Here is an 18,977-nt window from a genome sequence, read left to right as displayed (position 1 = left end):
TCTTCTGGAATAGATATTATTATCATCCCTTTTTTAAGGAAAAAGAAACTGCTTTCAAGATTTGTTTGCTTGGTTAGTAAGTGTTAGGGAATAAATTTGATCAGGGTCAATCATTCCCCAGAGCACTCGCTCATAACCCCTAAAATACACTTCCTTGACTCCTCTAGACCAAAATGACAGGTAAGAATAAAGGCTTCTTTTTATCTTGTAAGAGGTCCAGTGCATAATCGAACAGAAGTGGTTTCAGCAAAAGTCTTGCAATTCATTTGAGAAAAACTAAAGTAGTCAGCCAAGTGTCTCAGATGAACCAGTGATTCCTTAAATCAATGTTAGGTCCCAAGGCAAGTGGTAGTGGGGAGTGGTTGTGCTTTGAAATACTCACTTCCTCAACATTTCGTACAATTCACACTTTGATCTGTTATTGGATGACACTTTCAATGCCTCTTTTATAATAGGCCAAATACAAGTTTCCAAAAGCCACTAGGGAATAAACATTTTAAATTAGACTTGACAAAGGTGGCCTTCTAATTAGTTCTTCTGTTTCATGTTTTTCTCCATTTTTGTCTATACTGAAATATTTTTTGTGACTATTGGAAATTTTTACTTTGCTTTATTTTTTGTGCTTAATAATAGAAAGACAAAATAAATGTACTGAATATATATATATATATATATATATATATATATTCAAATCACAGAAATCATCAGATATGTCAGTAGCAATGCTTTAGCTCCAACTGGACACCTTTTAAGATTGAAGCAGGTCAGCAGGCTTTTGGATTGTGTAGGAAAAAGGAAAACTCAAGCATATCCTTGTTTCTGGAAATGTTTTATGAACAGATGTGATTAAAGACCGAAGTGTGATTGGGATTCTCTAATATTATTAACCCCTGGGAATGGAAAACTTTCTTTCAATATACACATAAATGGTTTGAATCACACAGTCAATATCTTCACGTGTGTTTTCATAAAGATGTTATTTCTTAGAGCTGAGGACATATATGGTTTTCTAGGTTTTCTGCATGGAAAAGGAAGGGATTCAAATGCTTGAACTCTCATTTTTCTAGCATTGCTTTTTTTTTTTTTAATTTTACTTAACAGTCTCATTCAGAGGAACTATTTTTCTTTTTTGACAGCAACACTGCACTGTTGGCCTGGTGCTTGATTTGCTAGGGAGCCAGTAGGCAGAGGCCTCTCTGGGGGAGACTGAGCAAGAATTTGAGGAGCAGGTGGATGGCTGGGAGAGCCGGTGGAAGGGAGCCTGTGAGGAATGCTATGGCAGCAAATAGAAGTTTAGCCTGCCTCTGGTGACAAGGTCTTCAGAGACTCTTCCTCCAGGCTGGGTTTGCAGCTGGGAACATCAATCTCCCTCCTGACTACTAGGGCTTATTAGCATTCTGAGTATCGCTTTCAATTAAATTTCTCGAATGCTCATTTAGTTTCTAGTTAATAAGGCAGGATTGGATGTCATGTATGATCCAGCAGGTTATTTTTAAAGGATAAAAATAAAAGGAGCCCTGTGATATGTTAAATGGCAGGCCTGGTTCCTCTGTAAACATGGTACCCAAACCACTGGCCACTGTTGGCCTTGCAAATGGACACAGGGCATTTTGAAAGTTATTTTTCCCTAATGGCTGATTTCAAATATTCACTCCTAGGAAAACCAACACATTGTTCCCTGATGGCTGCACAAATCCAATCAGCTTTTTTAGCCCAAATTATTCAAGGTTTGTGTAGTAAAGGAGTCCTACAAGTAGGGAACAGAGGTAGTTCTAAAGTGGTGCTGCAGATAGGATCTGTCAGACCCTGAACACCTTTTTTTTTTGAGGTGATAATGATAATAATGCAAACAATTGCAGTGAGAGACACTATTTTTTTTTTAAATATATTGTTTTGATTTTTTTTTAATTTTTATTTATTTGTGATAGTCACAGAGAGAGAGAGAGAGAATGAGGCAGAGACACAGGCAGAGGGAGAAGCAGGCTCCATGCACCGGGAGCCCGATGTGGGATTCGATCCCGGGTCTCCAGGATCGCTCCCTGGGCCAAAGGCAGGCGCCAAACCGCTGCGCCACCCAGGGATCCCGAGAGACACTATTTACTAAGTGTCTTCTATCTCTCTGTTACTGTAGTCAGCGTTCACTTAATTTTCATATAATCCTGTGAGACAGGACTCATATCCAATGTCAGATGGTAAGACTGAGGCACAGAGCTTAATTTGCTCATGATCAAGAACAATTTTGTACTAATAGAGAAATGGCAATTGTACAAATAAGAGTCAGGCTTTTAACATTGGTCTTGTCCTTTCACTCTTCTCCATCTTCTTAAAGTCTGAAAATATAGTGTGGAACAGTCTTTCATAGACTTACTGGCTGACAGCCTACTCAGGAGGAAGGGTGATTGAGTGTGAGGCAGAGAAAAGGATCATGGTGCCCTCATCGTGTCAGAAGAGTTGTGAGGAGAAGATGTAGAAAATCATCACTTTCCCCTCAAGACCATGTGTTTATGTCCTACCTGTACTCCTAACTCAGGGCAGTGGAGGATTGAATGCTCTAGGGCTCTGTAATCAAAACCTACTCTGAGCTCCAACTGTGCCTTTTTTCTAGTTTAGTGAATCCAGAAGAGTGGCCTTATTCTGAACCCAGGCTGTTTTCAAAGGCATGACTTTCTGCCATCAGGTTAGAAACCTTGAACCTTGGTCACAGGGGTAGAAACATGAACTGGGCTTGGTCATTCCCAACCTTGGATTCCTTTGGACAAAGGAATGGCCCAGAGGTGGTGTTTGTACTTCTGTGAGCCAGGCCTGTCCAGATTGTATTTGGAACGAATCCCAGTTCTGGCACTAAATACTCATGACCTTGAGGGAACATTTGACCTTTCTCTATGAGACAAAAATCATGGGATTTGATTATATTAATTCTCTACTTCCAACAAGTTCTAGTAATTTATTATTCCCTAAAAGGAAAATAAACTGAGAGCTTTCCATTCAATATTTTTGGGTCCTATAAAATATCAGAGATAGAGACAGGGGGTGTTTTGAGGAAAAATCTCTGTTAGGTAGCTATGAATAGCTAAAATAAAGGTATTTTTTAAAATGAGTTTTATAAAAAGACTGTACACTGGGGTTTGATGCCTCTTTTGAAATAGTCTTTGAAAACCAACCCACTCACAAGAAACTTTGTAATCTTTGGTATATTTTTTGGCACATGACTCCAGACCCATGTAGGGAAGGAGGTTTCACTGGAACAGAGTTTATAAAAGGCTAAGAGGCTATGATTATAGCGCAAGAGCTTTGTATAGAAATGTGTAAACAGGAAACAATAAGTGGCATTTGAAATAAGAGGCCCAAGGGAGAAAAAGAATTCATGAAGAAAAGATGTTAAAATAAATACTTGCTGAGTACGTAATACATTCAACAAAAAGCTAAACTTTTAAATTTACATTTTCAATAGAAAATCAGAAGGTGGCAGTACTGCTTACTGAATAGACTCATATGACAGCTCCATGGAAACCTATAGAGAGAATAAGCCATTTTGTAGATTATGAGCAGCAGCTAGAAGTTTATCACTAAAAATGAAATGATTCTCGGTAAAATTCATCCCTAAAACTTCTGAGTTTTACCTGTGGGTGGGGCACACTAACCCAGTTATGGATGGCTTTCACTTCCAGGATGCAATGAACCCAGGACACACTGAAGCTTACCAGAACTAAGAGTGAGACTGGCCCTTTTCTAGTCTTTGGCCACATTTATTGCCATGAGAACTAAAAGGTAATGGCCTAACGTGGGTCAGTCCCCAGAACTGCAGCATCAGAGTTACCTGGAAATTTTTTAAGAAATGTTGGTTCCAAAAAAGAAAAAAAAAAAAAAAAGAAAGAAAAGAAAAAAAAAAAAAATGTTGGTTCCAGCCCTACCTCAGAATTACTGGTCAGAAGTTCTAGGCGAGGGTCAATAAATCTGGGTATTCCAAGCTTTTCAGGTAATTGTGGTACGCACTCACCTTTGAGAACCAGAGATATAGGTGTTGAGACAGCTATTGTTATCTACACTTCAAAATGTGGAGCAAATCTTCAAATAATACCCTGTAGGAGGATTTACCAATTCCATGGTCTTCTTTATAGCTTAAAGCTATAAATGCACTTGAGGAGCCAGGGTGAACAAAGAAGGGGAACATGAAAGAAAGCAATCCCTTAAATATGGACCAGAATAATCAGTGAGAAATAAAGTAGTATTTTTCCCCCCAACATCATTTGAATTTCTGCCTTCTTGCAATACCATAGAAATCTTCAGGAAAATAGCTTTATTTTAAAGTAATTTCTCTTTCAGCAAGGTTTACAACTTATACAAAGAGAAAGGAAGCTTTGCGAATGATTTTTAATTGTTCTCAGATAGAATAGATGCATAATAAAAATATAATGGAGGCTAACTGTTCCAATGGGAAAAGAAAGGAAGGAAACAAAAGCTGGAGGTGAAAAGTCAATCACACTTAAAAAGCATAAAGACTTGAAAGAAGTAATTTTGCCACTTTACTGGGCATTGACTGAAGTCTAGTCCAGAAAAATTTCTGTTTTATTAATTAATTGTGTGGTTTTACAGCGGATGGTAGATAATGGGACCATTATTCCATGGAATAAAATAACACGACCACAAAGAGCAAAACCGCAGACAAACACTGACCCTTCTCAGAGCACCTCAAGGAAAGGGAGTCCCTTGGTGTGGCCACACATTTTGAATTCCATCTTAATTCAGTGGATCTGTAAAGTTCATTTTGGCATGGCATCCAGACTTGATCAGTACCTCAGAGATGATCTTTTTATATTTTATTTATTTCTTTTTTAAAAAGATTTTTATTTATTTATCAATGAGAGACACAGAAAGAGAGGCAGAGACATAGGCAGAGGGAGAAGCAGGCTCCCCGCAGGGAGCCCCATGTGGGACTCAATACCAGAAGCCTAGGATCACACCTTGAGCCAAAGGCAGATGCTCAACCACTGAGCCACCCAGGTGCCCCTATTTATTTCTATTCTTACTTGTAGAATTTTTAAAGTAAACTCTGTGCCCAACGTGGGGTTCAGACTCATGACCCCGAGATCAAGAGTCATATGTTCTACTGATTGAGCCAGTCAGGTGTCTTTTTACTTTTTAATTTCTTTCTTTTTTTAAATTTAGAGATGACTTCTTTTTAACCAAGCCATGAGAGACTCCTCTCAATATTACTTACCATGTCAGGTTTTTTGGTTTCTGGTTTTTGGTTTTTCAATTTGCTATGAGCAGCAGAGGTAAAGGGCCAGCCTGAGAGTCTGTTAGCTGATGCACACGTAGTCTTTTTGGTGAATCTAAATGGAGAGTCAAATTAAAATTAGAAATGTGTTTGATGAACATAATATTAGATCACAAGAAATTAAAGGAGGATTTTAATATCCTTAATGCATCCATCTCTGCTGTGAGCATAGACTTGTCAAACGAACCTGCTATTTAGGTTCATAAGTCATGGCATCATTACCCCTGGACAGTATAATTACCCATATCTCTCTGATTTGTCCATATTGTGTCCTAAACTCCCCCTCCTACCCAATTAACATTTTCTTTTTTGAGGTTTGCTAAAATTATTTATTAGGGTTTAGTTAAGTGCCATCGAATTTCCAAGAATGCATTGGTCCTGAGCAATATATTTTGTCACGATGAGCAGTTCTGTAGCGCTACTCTTCCTCAGTTACAGCTATCATGGTTGAGTGGCCCTCAGTGCTAGAACCTTGGAATGCCAGAAGGCTTAGTTCTAGAACTTCTGAGTTTATACTCCAATTGAGAAAACAGACCATGTAACAGGCAGCTGTTGGTCAGTAGCATGGGACATGCACTGAGAAGGGAAGTAGTGGGTAATGGTTCATAGGAGGGACAGTTGACCTTAGTACTGAAGTCAAGGAATACTCTCTTCAAGAAGTAGTGTTTAAGCTGAGTCCAAGGCTCAGGAAATGGGAGAAAGGGGGAATTCTAGTCCAAGTCAGTGACAGATGACAGAGGAGAATCCCCAAAGGAAAACAGAATGCAACAAATTTGATGGATCAGATAAATTAATAAGGCTCCAGAACTAAGTAGAGGGAATGAAGGAGAGTAAAATGGCAGAAAATTGTGTTGGAGATGTAAGCTGGGGCCAAATCAAGAAGGAGTTTGTTAATGTTGCTAAGGAGTGTGTTGTATATGTTAATATGATGATGAACCAATTAATGGCTTTTCAGCAGAAAAGTGACTCAATATAATTTGCATTTTAGAAGGTCCATTCTGGCTACAGAATATACTGTGGATTGAACGGGGGCAATGCTTGAGGGAAGAACACCTTAATTTTTCTTGTTTTGTTTGTTTTTCTATATAATTTTATATGATAGCTAATAATGACAGCTAGTATTTACTCTTAGTATATGCCAAGCATTTTACACAAATTTCATTTAGTCTTTATAATAATGCTCTAATGTAGGCTATATTAATATCATATTAATATATTGATTGCAGAGGTAAGAAAAATTTCTGTTAGGAAGTTTAAATAACTTGCTCAGGTCCACAACCAGTAAGTGTTACAGTCAAGATATGAACTCCATCCACTGTATCACTGCCTCCATGAAAGAGGAGAAGACAATGTGAATTAAGCAGAGGCAGAAGGAAAAGCAGAGACCACACATTTGATAGGCACTAAAAAGGGCAGGTCTTAGTGATTGTTTGAAGACAGAGATTGTAGGGTGGAGTAAGGGAAATGGTATGGAGTCTTAAGGTTGGCTAGGAGTCACTACAAATTTTGCTCTCAATTTCAGTTGCACACTCTATATCATTGGACAGCTTTTCCACTTGCGTTCTTTTTTTTTTTTTTTTCCACTTGCTTTCTGGACCCATCTCTTCACAGCAAACCTCTCCAGCATTCGCCATTCTTCTTCAGACACTGTGTTATTCCATCTCTCCTCATCAGTCAGTAGTTGATTACATTTTCTACTTGTTTTGGTGTCTTTGGTTAAGACTGGTGAAGGCATTCTCATTTTTTTCCAAGTCCAAATAAATTAACCGGTTCTTTACCAAAATATTTAGGACGTAATGTAAAGAACTGGAAATCAATGAAAACAAGATCTCTTTCTTTCCTACTCATAACATCAAACAATGGCACCTATTTCCAGCCCTGGTTCTCAGGCTTTTGTTAGAGAAGTTTTAGGTTTTTGTTTCAAATGCCTGAGCTGATAAGACTTCCGGCTTCAGGAGGTACAGATAAGGAGAAAAAAAGTTCATCCACAGTAGAGCCTTGTAGATATGACTCAGTCAGTCTTTTCTCCAGAAATGGCAGGAGGCTCTCTGACCCTCTTCTTTATATTTTAGATGTTGGTAGTGATGCCATCCACTATCAACTTTTATTTTCTCATTCAGGGCCAGAAAGGCTAGATTTTGCTGTTTTCAAATAGAATTACCCTAGAGAAGCAAACATAATCATTCCAGAGAAAGATTCAGTTGCTTTCATTTCCTTCCGAAGAAAGAATTTAACATAAATCATTTCTTGAGATAAAATGGACAAGGCCTTGGGGTACCACACTTTTAGTAACATTGGTTTGTTAAGCCAATTGCTTCCCGGAGGCAGGAAGAATTATCATAGGAAAATGTCTAAGAAGGTCTCCTAAAATACTATACCTCTGAATTCTTGCTCTACCTTGGAACAGGTGGAAATCCTTATCTTTGGGGCATGGTATATACATTACTTACTTTGCAACACCTATCATAACAAATTACCACAGGCTGGGTGGCTTAAGCTGCAGAAATTTATGGTCTCACAGTTCTGGAGACTGGAAGACCAAGGTCAATGGATCAGCAGGTCTGGTTTCTTCTGGACTCCTCTCCTTGGCCAGCAGGTGGCGATCTTCTCCCGGTGTCCTCACCTGGCATTCTCTGTACATGCCCATCCCTGGTATCTCCTCTTTTTATAGACGCCAGTCGGATTGAATTAGGGTATTCTATTAACACCCCATTTTAACTTAATTACCTCTTTCAAGGCCCAAGATCCATACAGAGTCATCTTTTGGGATCCTAGGGGCCCGGGCTTCGACAAAGGAATTTTGGAGGAGACACAATTCTGTCCATAAAAGCACATCCTTGTATTTACTTTTACTGTTATCCAAAAATAACAACAACAAAAGAAAAAGAGTTCTGGCCCAGAAAAATATAGAACTATTATAATAATGACACCCAGTTTTTATAGCGTTTCCCTGCTTAGACCAGAGAGTTTTCAGTGTTTACAAAAAGGCAGAGGTGAATATTTTCTGCTGGGTTAGTCCTATTTTGGTTTCCTTAAAATAAGCAAGGGTTCAGAGGTTTCAAGAGTTCAGGTAACATAAAAATCTTTCAACAGTTTCACTCTCCTTTCTCTATTTTAAGAGATAATAAACATACTGATTGTTATCCAGATTGGTTCCATCCCTCTCCTTTTGAGATTTTTTTTTAATGTGCAAGCAAATCGACTTTTCATAAGAGTGACAGAGGATTTTGCTTATAACCAGGCATCACCATCAATGGTGGGAAATACCCTGGCCCTTTCAAAGCTTCCGAGGTAACTTCCTAGAGGAACTCTGCAGGCAGTTGAGGTACCAAACAAAAACCTGAATTTGTGAGAAAAAAGCACATAAATCTTGCTTATAAATTACAGTTGTTAATTTTTTCTAAGATACACAGTCATTGACTAGCACAATTATTAGGAGCCTTTGGAACTTCAAAGGATAATTTCTCAAGGTTCACTCTCAATCTATAGCCACCTCCCAAAATCTCTCTAGGTCTTCTGATATTCATATTTTCTCCCTATTTGAGTTGGAAGGTGGATTTCAGGTCCTATCCAAACCTATTGTAACTATTCTCAGGACTCACCTTCTTCTATTTCCTCTGGATTTTGCATTTTCAACTGCCCCATTTTAGGCACTATCACACAGCTCCCTCTATCCTGATTTCCTCCTCCTAAACTGCAAGCATGCTCATGCCTCCTCACAATTACATAATATGAAGATAAATCAACTTATATGTCTGGTTAAAGTCTAAATTTCTCACGTACAAAATTTGTCATTTGTCCTGTCTCCCCACTGCCTAGCACGATTCCTAGCTTACCCTTTCTCTTTGGTAAACAATTGATGAATGAATGAATAAATCAGTGAACATCTATGCAGGGCAAACCCAGGCAAACGTTTGCAGAGTTAGTTGAAGATATTTTAATGATTCCAAGTAATTGGATGCCATTTAGAAAAATAACATTAAATGTTTTATTTCATGAAAGACAAAGTTCATTAAAATCAGAAAATTTTAATTATTTAGATAATTCGAATTCTGAAAAGAGCCAGTACTGATAACTTGGGTCAAGATTATTTTTCCCTTCATTTTACTTGGTCAGAATCAAGGACTTAAATTACTTGCAAAAAATGACCTAACTTACTGTTTGCTTTTGGCTATATGCTACATGGTACAAACTGAGAAAATAAAGCCTAAACATTTTAGTGCAATATATCTGTATTTCTGATCACTTAGATTTTTGTCACGGTTTAGAAACAGTCAGGCCATGAGAGACTCTCCCAGAATTTTCAGGATTATTTTTAACGATAACCCTAGGGTGGATAACTATCTACTGAGTCAATCCTTCGATCAATAAGTGTTTGCTGAGCTCTTGCTAAATGCACAGTTACTGTGTTAAGCATTACAAAGAACATGGTAACTTGTATGAATGTACCTTCCATAACTGTCACCATCTACATGGATTAACAAAAACAGCAGATGTGGAATAAATAGGAAACGGTAGAAAAGATATAGTTATGGTCTTTAGGAATTGCTACAACCTTAAAAAATAAAGCAAGAGACTGTTGTCATTTTCTGCTTGTAGCGGGACTAGGTTAGGTGTCTGTACTATGCTTGAATTTAGTTGTTACCAACTTATTTAATTCAACTTACGGGAACTTAATAGTACAAGTCTCCATAAAGCAGGAAAAATTCACTAAGACTCTGTCCTCACCTGAGCTCAATGGAGGGTCTTGAGCTGTGGCCTGAACTTGTGTCTGCCTGAAGGTGTCTCCTCCATCAGTCTGGTCCCAGAAGACATCTTTCAGTTTACTACACAGTTTAAAAGCAGGAGGCAGTGGACTGTGAAAAGGCTAACATTTCTGCAGGAGAGAAATCTGCCTGACAGATAAACATCCCTCTAGCCTTTCCTAAGCCCTATTTGTAAAGAAAGCTTGATGGAAAGGGAAATCTGTAAGACGTCAAGGAGAAACAGTAGAGCGTTAGAATCAATAGGAGGCATCCTTATTCCCATCTCAGGAAATCCAGAGATCTGTGTGTTCTTATTTCAGAAGGCTGGCATCCAAGAATGTCACATGGTGACTTGTAATTACCAGAGCCCCGAAGGACAGCATAGGGCAGTGCAAAAAGCATGAGACTGGGAATCAAGTGACGTGGGTTATATTCTCAGCCCTGTCAAGGACTAGCTATGTGACCTTGGGCAAGACACTTCAGCCTTGGCTGTGTGATGCAGATTGTTTTACCCACCTGACTAAACTTTTGTAAGAATAGAATGAGATCAAGTATGTAAAAGCACTCCACACAGTGCTTGGCACAAGCACATAGTTAAGAATTGAAACTACAGTTAAAGCTAAAGACCTCTTCTGTGCATGAGCATGCTGCCTGGGTGGGTGGTTGCAGGAAGACTAGGAAGTTCTTCCCAGCAGCCCCCCCCTCATTACTATGGTACACTCCCTGGTATGTTCCCAGGGCATAGAAGTTCTCTGCTGATTGCTTAAATATATTAAGAAGGGACCTACTGTTTCACCCCTCACGGAGAAGATTAAGAATAGGAAACAGTGTGGCCATATAGCACAAGGCAAAAGGTAAAACTCCAACTGCAGGTTCTGGGCTAGAATCTAGAATCCCTGTTCAGCTACTGCTTAGCTGTATGAATTTACAACTGAGTTTTTTTTAACCTCAGTTTCTCTATCTGTAAAATGAAAAAGGATAGAAATGTGGGGTAGAACAGGAAAACTGGACTAAGCTGCAAAAGGAGAAGGAAAGGTAACTGCGTACTGAGCCTGCCTGGCTCAGTGGATGTTCTCTCTGCCCATGAGACATACAGCCTTGATTGACCTCGACATTCAATTGACCTTGAATGTCCCAGGATGCACAGACTCATTAGTAGCTTGTGATAATTGTCCTGGAATCTCTCCGCTCTTCCTTTCCCTCTCTTTTTCTAAGTCTGTTCTTCCTTCTATATATATGAGGTGCCCAGGGTGCCTTATAGAAGCCCAGGAGCTCACCCCTGCATCCCTCACTTATCCTAATACAAGACAGGGATCTCCCAGAGTACCCATCATTGGAAGCACAGCCTCCCCTCCTACCCATCTCCAGTTTCTCTTCCCTCTTTCCTAGTGTGAAGTGCCACTATCTCAGGTGGCCAGCAGGGTGGAAACACCAAAGTAACAATCCTTCATCAGCATCTGACAAATGGTTGCCACGATAGAAGGTTCTTACATGTTAGGAAAATAAACATTAATCAAAATGAAGGAATTTTTTCACAGAAAAAATTCTTTGGAAGATTTCGATGAAGGAGTCTTTCTTTCCCAACATCGCTTTCACTACCTTGTCCGTTTATTTCTAAGTCCTTTTAGGAATGGGGCAAGTCATCATTCATTCAATCGATGCATTTGATTAATCCTATGAATGACAATTGAAAGTCAAGGCAAATCTCTTCTTAAAATGACAACACAGTAGACATCCGTCAGTTTTGCCTGCCAGAAATTTAAATTTATCTAGTGACGACTTTAGGTTGTCCTTTGGGGAACTTCTTCTCCAGTGCATTCAGTCCTATTAAGACTGTCAAACTGAGGGCCCTGCATTCCTGGGATAGATGGTGGGAAGTGCGAGCTCAAACAGAGCATCTCTTCTCAAAAATATAGCTCAAATGGCACCAGGTTATTCATTCATCATGAATGTTTAAATGCATATCTGTTCTTGCTGCCTGCCTTTGCAGAGATACCATGTTACTATCTTTTCTATGATTAGGTTGTTCAACAGTTCTTCTGATTCTATGGGCTACCTCTTGCCTTCTCATACATTTATTTTTCCTTCTAAGAGAGAGTGCCTACAGCCAAGTAATCCATGCTAAGTCTAAGGAAAGTACAGCATATACTGAAAGCATGATATTAGAGGAAGAGACAGACTATGGCAATGGTCCTGCCGTAAATTAATTAGAACCTTTATCAAAGGAGTGATTAGATTGTCTTCCAAAATTTGTACTAGATCAGTTGTTTAAATGTGGGATCCATTTCCTTCATGGACTGGTTTCTTCAGCATATACTATACCTGCACTATAGACTTCATGACACTATAGAATCTGATTATCTTGCATAATTTGAATTTGGGAAATTTGTTGAGTTCCAAATTAAAAAGTTAATTTGACAAAGAACACTTGGATACAAGGTACTTTATATATCATTGCATTTCTATCATTACAATAATTCTATAGGATAATTTTACCTTCATTTTATGTTATAAAGAACTTGAAACTCAAATGGGCAAGAATTATTGAGCTTATAAATAAAGGATTTGGATAAGAATCTAGTTTTCCTAGATTGTAAAGCCTGTACTCCTCTATACCACAGAAGCTACTTCCCAGGCATCAGTAACCTTCCTCCCCGCCCCCCTAATCCTAGCGCAATAGAGGAGTATCTGGTTATCAGAAGGAATAAGAATAACCTTCATGGGTTTCCCATAATTATTCTTGCCATCCAAGGTGATTTCTGGGCTGTAGCAAAGGCTAGGAGAGACATAAAACATAAAGGTAGAGAGCAGGATTGGTATTGAAGGCAGTAAAAGAGAGTGTTAAGGGGGAAGGAGTTATAAAAACTAGAGTTTCTTAAGATTCCTGAGGGACAGTCTACCTTCTTTCTGTCTCTCATGTTGGCCTATAGGGGCAGGAAGAAAGGGAAGAAAGGAGTCTAACCTCTTGTTATATGTTAGATTGTATCCCCCCCCCACCCCATACACACACACACCTCCTGCAAAAAAAAAAAAAAAAAAAAAAAAGGTATGTTGAAATACCCATTCCCCCTATGTGTGACTGAGATCCTGCAGATGAAGACAAGTTCAGGTAAGGTCATTAGGGTATGGCCTAATCAAAGCCTAGCATTCTTATGGGAGGAGGGGAACATCACTGAAAAAAGACATAGGATGGAGATAGTCATGTGAAGACAGAGATGGTAGTGATGCTGCCACAAGCCAAGGGACACCTGGGGCCACCAGGAAGTGGAAGAGGCAAAGAAAATCATCCCTGAGAGGCTTGAGAGTGGGCATTGTCTTGCCAACATGTTGATTTTGACATCTATATACCACAATTTTGAGAGAATAAAAAGTTCTTGTTCCTGTTGTTGGTTTCAGCCCATGGTCTGTGCTCCATTGTTATAGCAACCCTAGGAAACTGCTAATACGCTTCTCATCAGCATCCCATTCTTACCCGCTTTTCATTTTGGACTCTTCTCTGCACCTGATGAAGAGTTAAGGGAGAGTCTGAGACATAAGCAGCCCAAGGCCAAAGGAAAAGAAAGAAAAGAGATTTGGCCACCACCAAAAGGAAAGATTATTTTAGCCACAGAAGGAATATTTGGAATCCACTTACCCAGTCCAATGTGCACAAATCAAGGCCAAGGGGATTTTTTTTAAGGTTTTTTATTTATTTATTCATGAAAGACACAGAGAGAGAGGCAGAAACACAGGCAGAGGGAGAAGTAGGCTCCTCACAGGGAGCCTGATGTGGGACTCGATCCCAGATCTTGGGTTATTTATTTATTTATTTATTTAATGATAGTCACACAGAGAGAGAGAGGCAGAGGCACAGGCAGAGGGAGAAGCAGGCTCCATGCACCGGGAGCCCGACCGTTCCACCACCCAGGGATCCCCCAGATCCTAGGATCACACCCTGAGTGGAAGGCAGACGCTTAACGGCTGAGCCACCCAGGTGTTCCATGGGATTTTTTTTTTAACTTGCTCTTGGGGTCTCTATGCCAAGTCATGATACGTCATATATAAGTAAATTAATATTGCCCAAAAATTTTAGCAGATTTAGAACATGGCAAAACCTAACTTATGTTTGTAGATGGCTTCTAAGATACTTAGGAGGGATTTCCCACCCCTCTCCCAGAAGCGAACAATACTATATCTGAGTATATATTCTCTACTTTTGCTTTAATATTAAGTGGACTTTGCTTTAACATTAAAAAATTAATATCCAAACCTGCAGATTAGAAGAAAATGGAAAAAGAAATCATTTAACTTATAAAGTTAATAGAAGTAAAGGCCGGTAAGATGAGGTTTTTAATCTTGAAAAAAGTATTTTTTTCATAGATGTTTATTGTTAAGCTGCAACATACATTTTTTAATACAACAAAAAATCAAGTGAAAAATAATAAACTGAACAATAAATAAACCCTCAAAACAAAATATATTCCATTGGAAATATGTTAAGATAAATACAGGGTTTCATTACCATCTTACTGCTATTTTCTTATGTGTTACTGGCCTATATACCCCGTATTTTCTGTAATCATGCAGGTGTGAATGGGAGCTACTTTAGTAATAAGGAGAACATTGTAGAACAGATTATAGTTTTCAAGAGAAATTCTATTCCTTTGGGGTTTTGTTTTTGAACAAATGTATCCAATATCAGATACATTATAATTCTGACCAAGGAGAGGTCATTAAGGCATAGATACATTTATTCCAGATTCTTTAGGTGAAAAAAAAAACAAGATATATTTCAAATTACATAAAATGTATATCCTATAAAAATGCATTGAGAGATGGTCCAGTGAAGAACCTAAGGGCTCAGGTTCCCAAGCCAAGCTGTTGAGTTTGGATATTAGTTCTATAATGTAGTAGCTGTGTGAACTCTCTGTGCCTGCTTCCTCATCCATAAAATAAACATTATACAATCCACTTGGTTTGCTCAACTGGAAAATATGTGGTTGTAAGGATTAAATGATTTAATATTTATCAATATGTAAACCATGACATTTTATAGTGCTATATAGAAGGTGCTTGGTAAGTATTAGCTTTTGATAATGATGTCTTCTCTGAGTAGGGTTGCTGGTCCATGCCTTGTTTCTTGTGATGATGGGTTCTTGTTCTTGTCCTCGTGTAGTTTAAGACTGAAGAAATAGTATTCTAAGTAAGACACAAGGTTTTAGATTATAGATGCTAGAAAGGATACGTCTGACTGAGGAGAACCTAAGATACTTCCTGGAGTCGGTGGCATTTGAATTCATCTCGCAGCAAACTGAGATTTATCCAAGTTGAGGATCCATGGAGGGATTAGCATAACCAAAGCATAGAACAGTGTAAAGATTCTGGGTTGGCTGGGTGCAGGATATATAGGATCATTGACTGGATATGCAATAGCTAGAAAGGTCTGATGGCAGACATGACTTGCTAAGGAGCCTGAACAGTATTTGAGGGAGCAACGGGGATTCATAGATGATGCCTGAACAAAGAGTGACAAGATTATAGCTTCAATTGTGAAAAAAAAAAAAAAAGAAATGAAAAAATCAGTATATCTAAGTAGACTAGACTGGAGGCATGGTAGGTTACGGAAGGAGAGACCAATTTAGAAGCTATTTTCAACAATCAAATAAGAGACAAAATCAGTGAAAACTGAAATATAGTTGAACTTGTCACTGGAAGGAGTCATGATCTGCAGGTATCAGAGGTAAGAATGACCTAAGACTGGTACATGATAATCAGGAAGGGGCTAATTCTAAGCAGGAGCAGGAGAATATGTAAAATGAAGAAAACGATTGATACTAGAAAGTAAATTTGAAAGAGAAGCAATTATCCAGAGAATGCATGCTAAGAAAAGATTTTTCATATAGGGGAGGGTGGGCAAAGTATGACTTACTGGCCAAATCCTGCCTGCTGCCTGTTTCTGTAAAATTATATTGCAATAGTTACTCTCATCAGTTTATATTTTGTCTAATGGCTGCTCTTGTGCTGCAAGGGCAGACTTGAGTAGCTCAATCCTAGGCCCACAAAAAAGCTAAAATACTCACTTTCTGGACCTTTACAGAAAACATATTCCTGACCCCTGATCAGGAATATGATATTAAGGTAAATTTCAGAAATTGAATTAGTTCATGGAGTCAAATTGCTATCCCTTTTTAGGCTATATTGGAAATCGCTTTTGAAATTTCAGAGACTTTAATTAGGAGCTTGGGAACTCGCATTTTTAAAAGAAATACTTGGAGGGAGGCTATGTCTGCTTCACACCATCATTTTGTACTTTGTTGATGAAAAGTGGACACATAAACCTATGTAATGACAGATTTTTTTGTTCCACTACACTAGAGAGAAAAATAAAAGGAATGCATTACCAGATTATTTTAATTCAGTCATGGAAGTTTTTAATCAAACCTGAACTCTAGTCTATGTAGGTAAATGCATATGGAGCATAAAGAAATTAATGGCATGGTGACTGCCCTTTAGGAATTTCTTAATCTCCATAAGCAAATGTCCATGTATGAAAAACATGAATATAGTATAAGGCAATATTGACTATGTCAAAGGTGAGGTAATGTGAGAGTTAATTTTCATTTCTTGACTTCTTTTTTTTTGTTCCTTAGAATTAGAGACAAAGACAAGTGTCCACAGCAACTAGAGAATGTTTAGAAAATCAGGACATTTTATTATTTTATTTTATGTTTAAGATTTTATTTATCTATTTGAGATAGAGCAAGAACAAGAGAGCATAAGTAGGGGGAGCTGCAGAGGGAGAGGGAGAAGGAGACTCCCTGCTGAACATGGAGCCTGATGTGGGGCTCACTCCCAGGACCCTGAGATCATGACCTGATCTGAAAGCAGACACTTCACCAACTGAGCTACCCAGGTGCCCCTAAAAATAGGGCACTTTAAATACAAGTCCTGATGTGTGGTTTCTCTTGAAATATCAGAAGAGCTGGCAACACTAGGCTTACTGACAGACCAATTTAGGAGCCCCCTAGAGCTCAGTGGTGGCAGCCCCTTCATGTGGGAAATAGGCTCTTCTGTTCACAAATTCCTATCATTCCTTCTTGTGTCATGCTGTGCCAACTTTACTTATTTATACAGTAGCCCGCTGACCCCTTACCTGTAGGATATGTACTCTAAGACTCACAGTGGATGCCTGAAACCATAAATAGTACCAAACCCTATATATGTATACTATTTTTTCCCTCTATATACATACCTAGGATAAAGTTTACTTTATAAATTAGGCACAGAAAGAGATTAGCAACAGTAATAAAACTGATCAATTGTAACAATAAACTCTAATAAAAGTTATGTGAAAGCGGTCTGTCAAAATCTTGTACCATATTCACCCTTCTTGTGATGCTGAGAGGTGATAAAATGCCTACGTGAAGAGATGGAGTTAGGGGAATGACATGGGCATTCCATCGTGATATAGCCTTAGGCTACTATCAACTTCCTGGTGATACACCCCGAGGATCACCTGCTTCTAGACTGTGGTTGATGGATATAAGTGAAAGCCCAGAAAGTGAAGTTGCGGATAAGGGGGAATTAACAATAAGCCATTGGACTTTCAAAGCACTTGACTTGCAACCCTCAATTTCGAAGCACTGTAGGCTTCTTATTGGTGACCAACAGGAGAGAAGAGAGACCCTGATGACGTGCCTGCTGTCAGTTCTTTGACTACTTCTGTGTCATCTTGCTTGCATTTTCATTTTATTGTTTCTTTATCTGGCCCTTGTTTTCCAACAGCAGGAAACTGACCAAAGAAAATTGGAGAACTCTCTTCCCCACACTCCATTTCTTTTCTCTTTCCCTCTCTCTCATCCTATTTTCTCTTATTCTGATCCTTTACCCAAATGCCTTGTGAAATGCCAATAAAAATAACTATAGTGACACATAGCTCAATAGATGTCCCAGGGGTTCAAAGAGCAGAGTCCTCTTTGGCTTCCTCCACTGGGTTCTATTTCTGCTGAGCCAATTGCATTTAATTCACTCATTCATTTGCTCTGACCCCATTATCAGTCTTTTTTTCCCCTTCCTTCCTCTGCTCCTAGGGCAGAAAAATCAATATATATTTTAACAATTTTAAAAGGGAATTTAAAAATAAGTCAAAGAAATGAGGGAACTAAGCCCCAAATGGGTAAGTGACCTTTCCATAGCTACCAAATTTAGGCATGAACAGTTTCTCCTCAGGAGAAAGCAGTCTGCAGGATGGGACTTGATGTGTCTGGAGCCAAGGCTGGTTGCAGAGAAGAGGAGAAGGGGTTCCAGAGGGCTGTGAGGAGGTGGGCTGGAGAAAAAATACTAGAGAAAGTGTCCAGAGCATCTGTCTTCCTTTGTATTTGATGAGCAAATCCCAAGGGAGCCAAGAGAGCCATTGTGGTTTAGAATTTTGGATAAGGAATCACAGAAAATTATTACAGGTATTTTCTGGGGACATAATGAAAATGAAAATGGGAATGAATATCGTAAGGAGCAAGGTGCAGTTATCCTTCTCCAGCTCCCTCATGTTCCTTTATCATTTAAGCATAAAATGGGTAAAAATCAGAAAAGCAAAGCTTAACTCACCAATGGAACATTGTCCCTGCAAGTCAAGTTGAAACATAAAGGGGACTTCCTAGGCTCATCACAACATATACGTGTATATACGCACCTGTGTCTAATATTCTCAGTGAGGCTACCCTGTTACATCACAGGGTTCTGAGTGATTTGCTGTGCCATCTGAGAGTGAAGGTTAAGTGAAGGACTGTTGCCTCTTTCTCTCAGGCACCCAAAATATAAATAACAGAGGGATGGAGGGAAAGTGGTTAAGACCATCCTTTCTCATCCCCAGTCCTGGGCATTTAGATGTTAGTCACACTCAGTATTATTCTTTTAGGATGCATCTTACCTGATAACTTTTCTTTAAGAATAGTGAACTGGGGCACCTGGCTGGATCA

General features: G+C 38.9%; 2 protein-coding genes across 51 annotated transcripts in view; one reads left to right on the top strand and one right to left on the bottom strand.

Annotated features, from left to right (window-relative positions):
• Positions 1-18,977, top strand: part of DPP10 (dipeptidyl peptidase like 10) — a 1,275,784-nt gene that overhangs the window by 288,852 nt on the left and 967,955 nt on the right. The gene's annotated exons all lie outside the window — the stretch shown is intronic.
• The window catches only part of LOC140611885 (uncharacterized), a 97,610-nt gene that overhangs the window by 46,763 nt on the left and 31,870 nt on the right, over positions 1-18,977 (bottom strand). For 12 of the 50 annotated variants that reach the window (XR_012013184.1, XR_012013172.1, XR_012013176.1 and 9 more), the window contains exons 6-7: positions 10,007-10,104; positions 5,219-5,333 (exon numbers count right to left, since the gene is read on the bottom strand). Coding sequence is in view for 17 of the 50 variants with exons in the window: in XM_072788959.1 (XP_072645060.1) it covers positions 5,254-5,333; positions 10,007-10,104 (178 nt within the window). In the remaining 33 variants the exon portion in view is untranslated. Of the gene's footprint in view, positions 1-3,406; positions 3,512-3,878; positions 4,137-5,218; positions 5,334-5,519; positions 8,614-10,006; positions 10,105-18,977 lie in introns of those variants that run through there. The other 38 variants (XR_012013190.1, XR_012013189.1, XR_012013197.1 and 35 more) reach the window with 7 other exon arrangements.

The sequence above is a fragment of the Canis lupus genome, chromosome 20 (assembly GCF_048164855.1).
Source record: "Canis lupus baileyi chromosome 20, mCanLup2.hap1, whole genome shotgun sequence".
Taxonomy (NCBI): Eukaryota; Metazoa; Chordata; class Mammalia; order Carnivora; family Canidae; genus Canis; species Canis lupus.
This window is presented reverse-complemented; position numbering and strand designations above follow the sequence as displayed.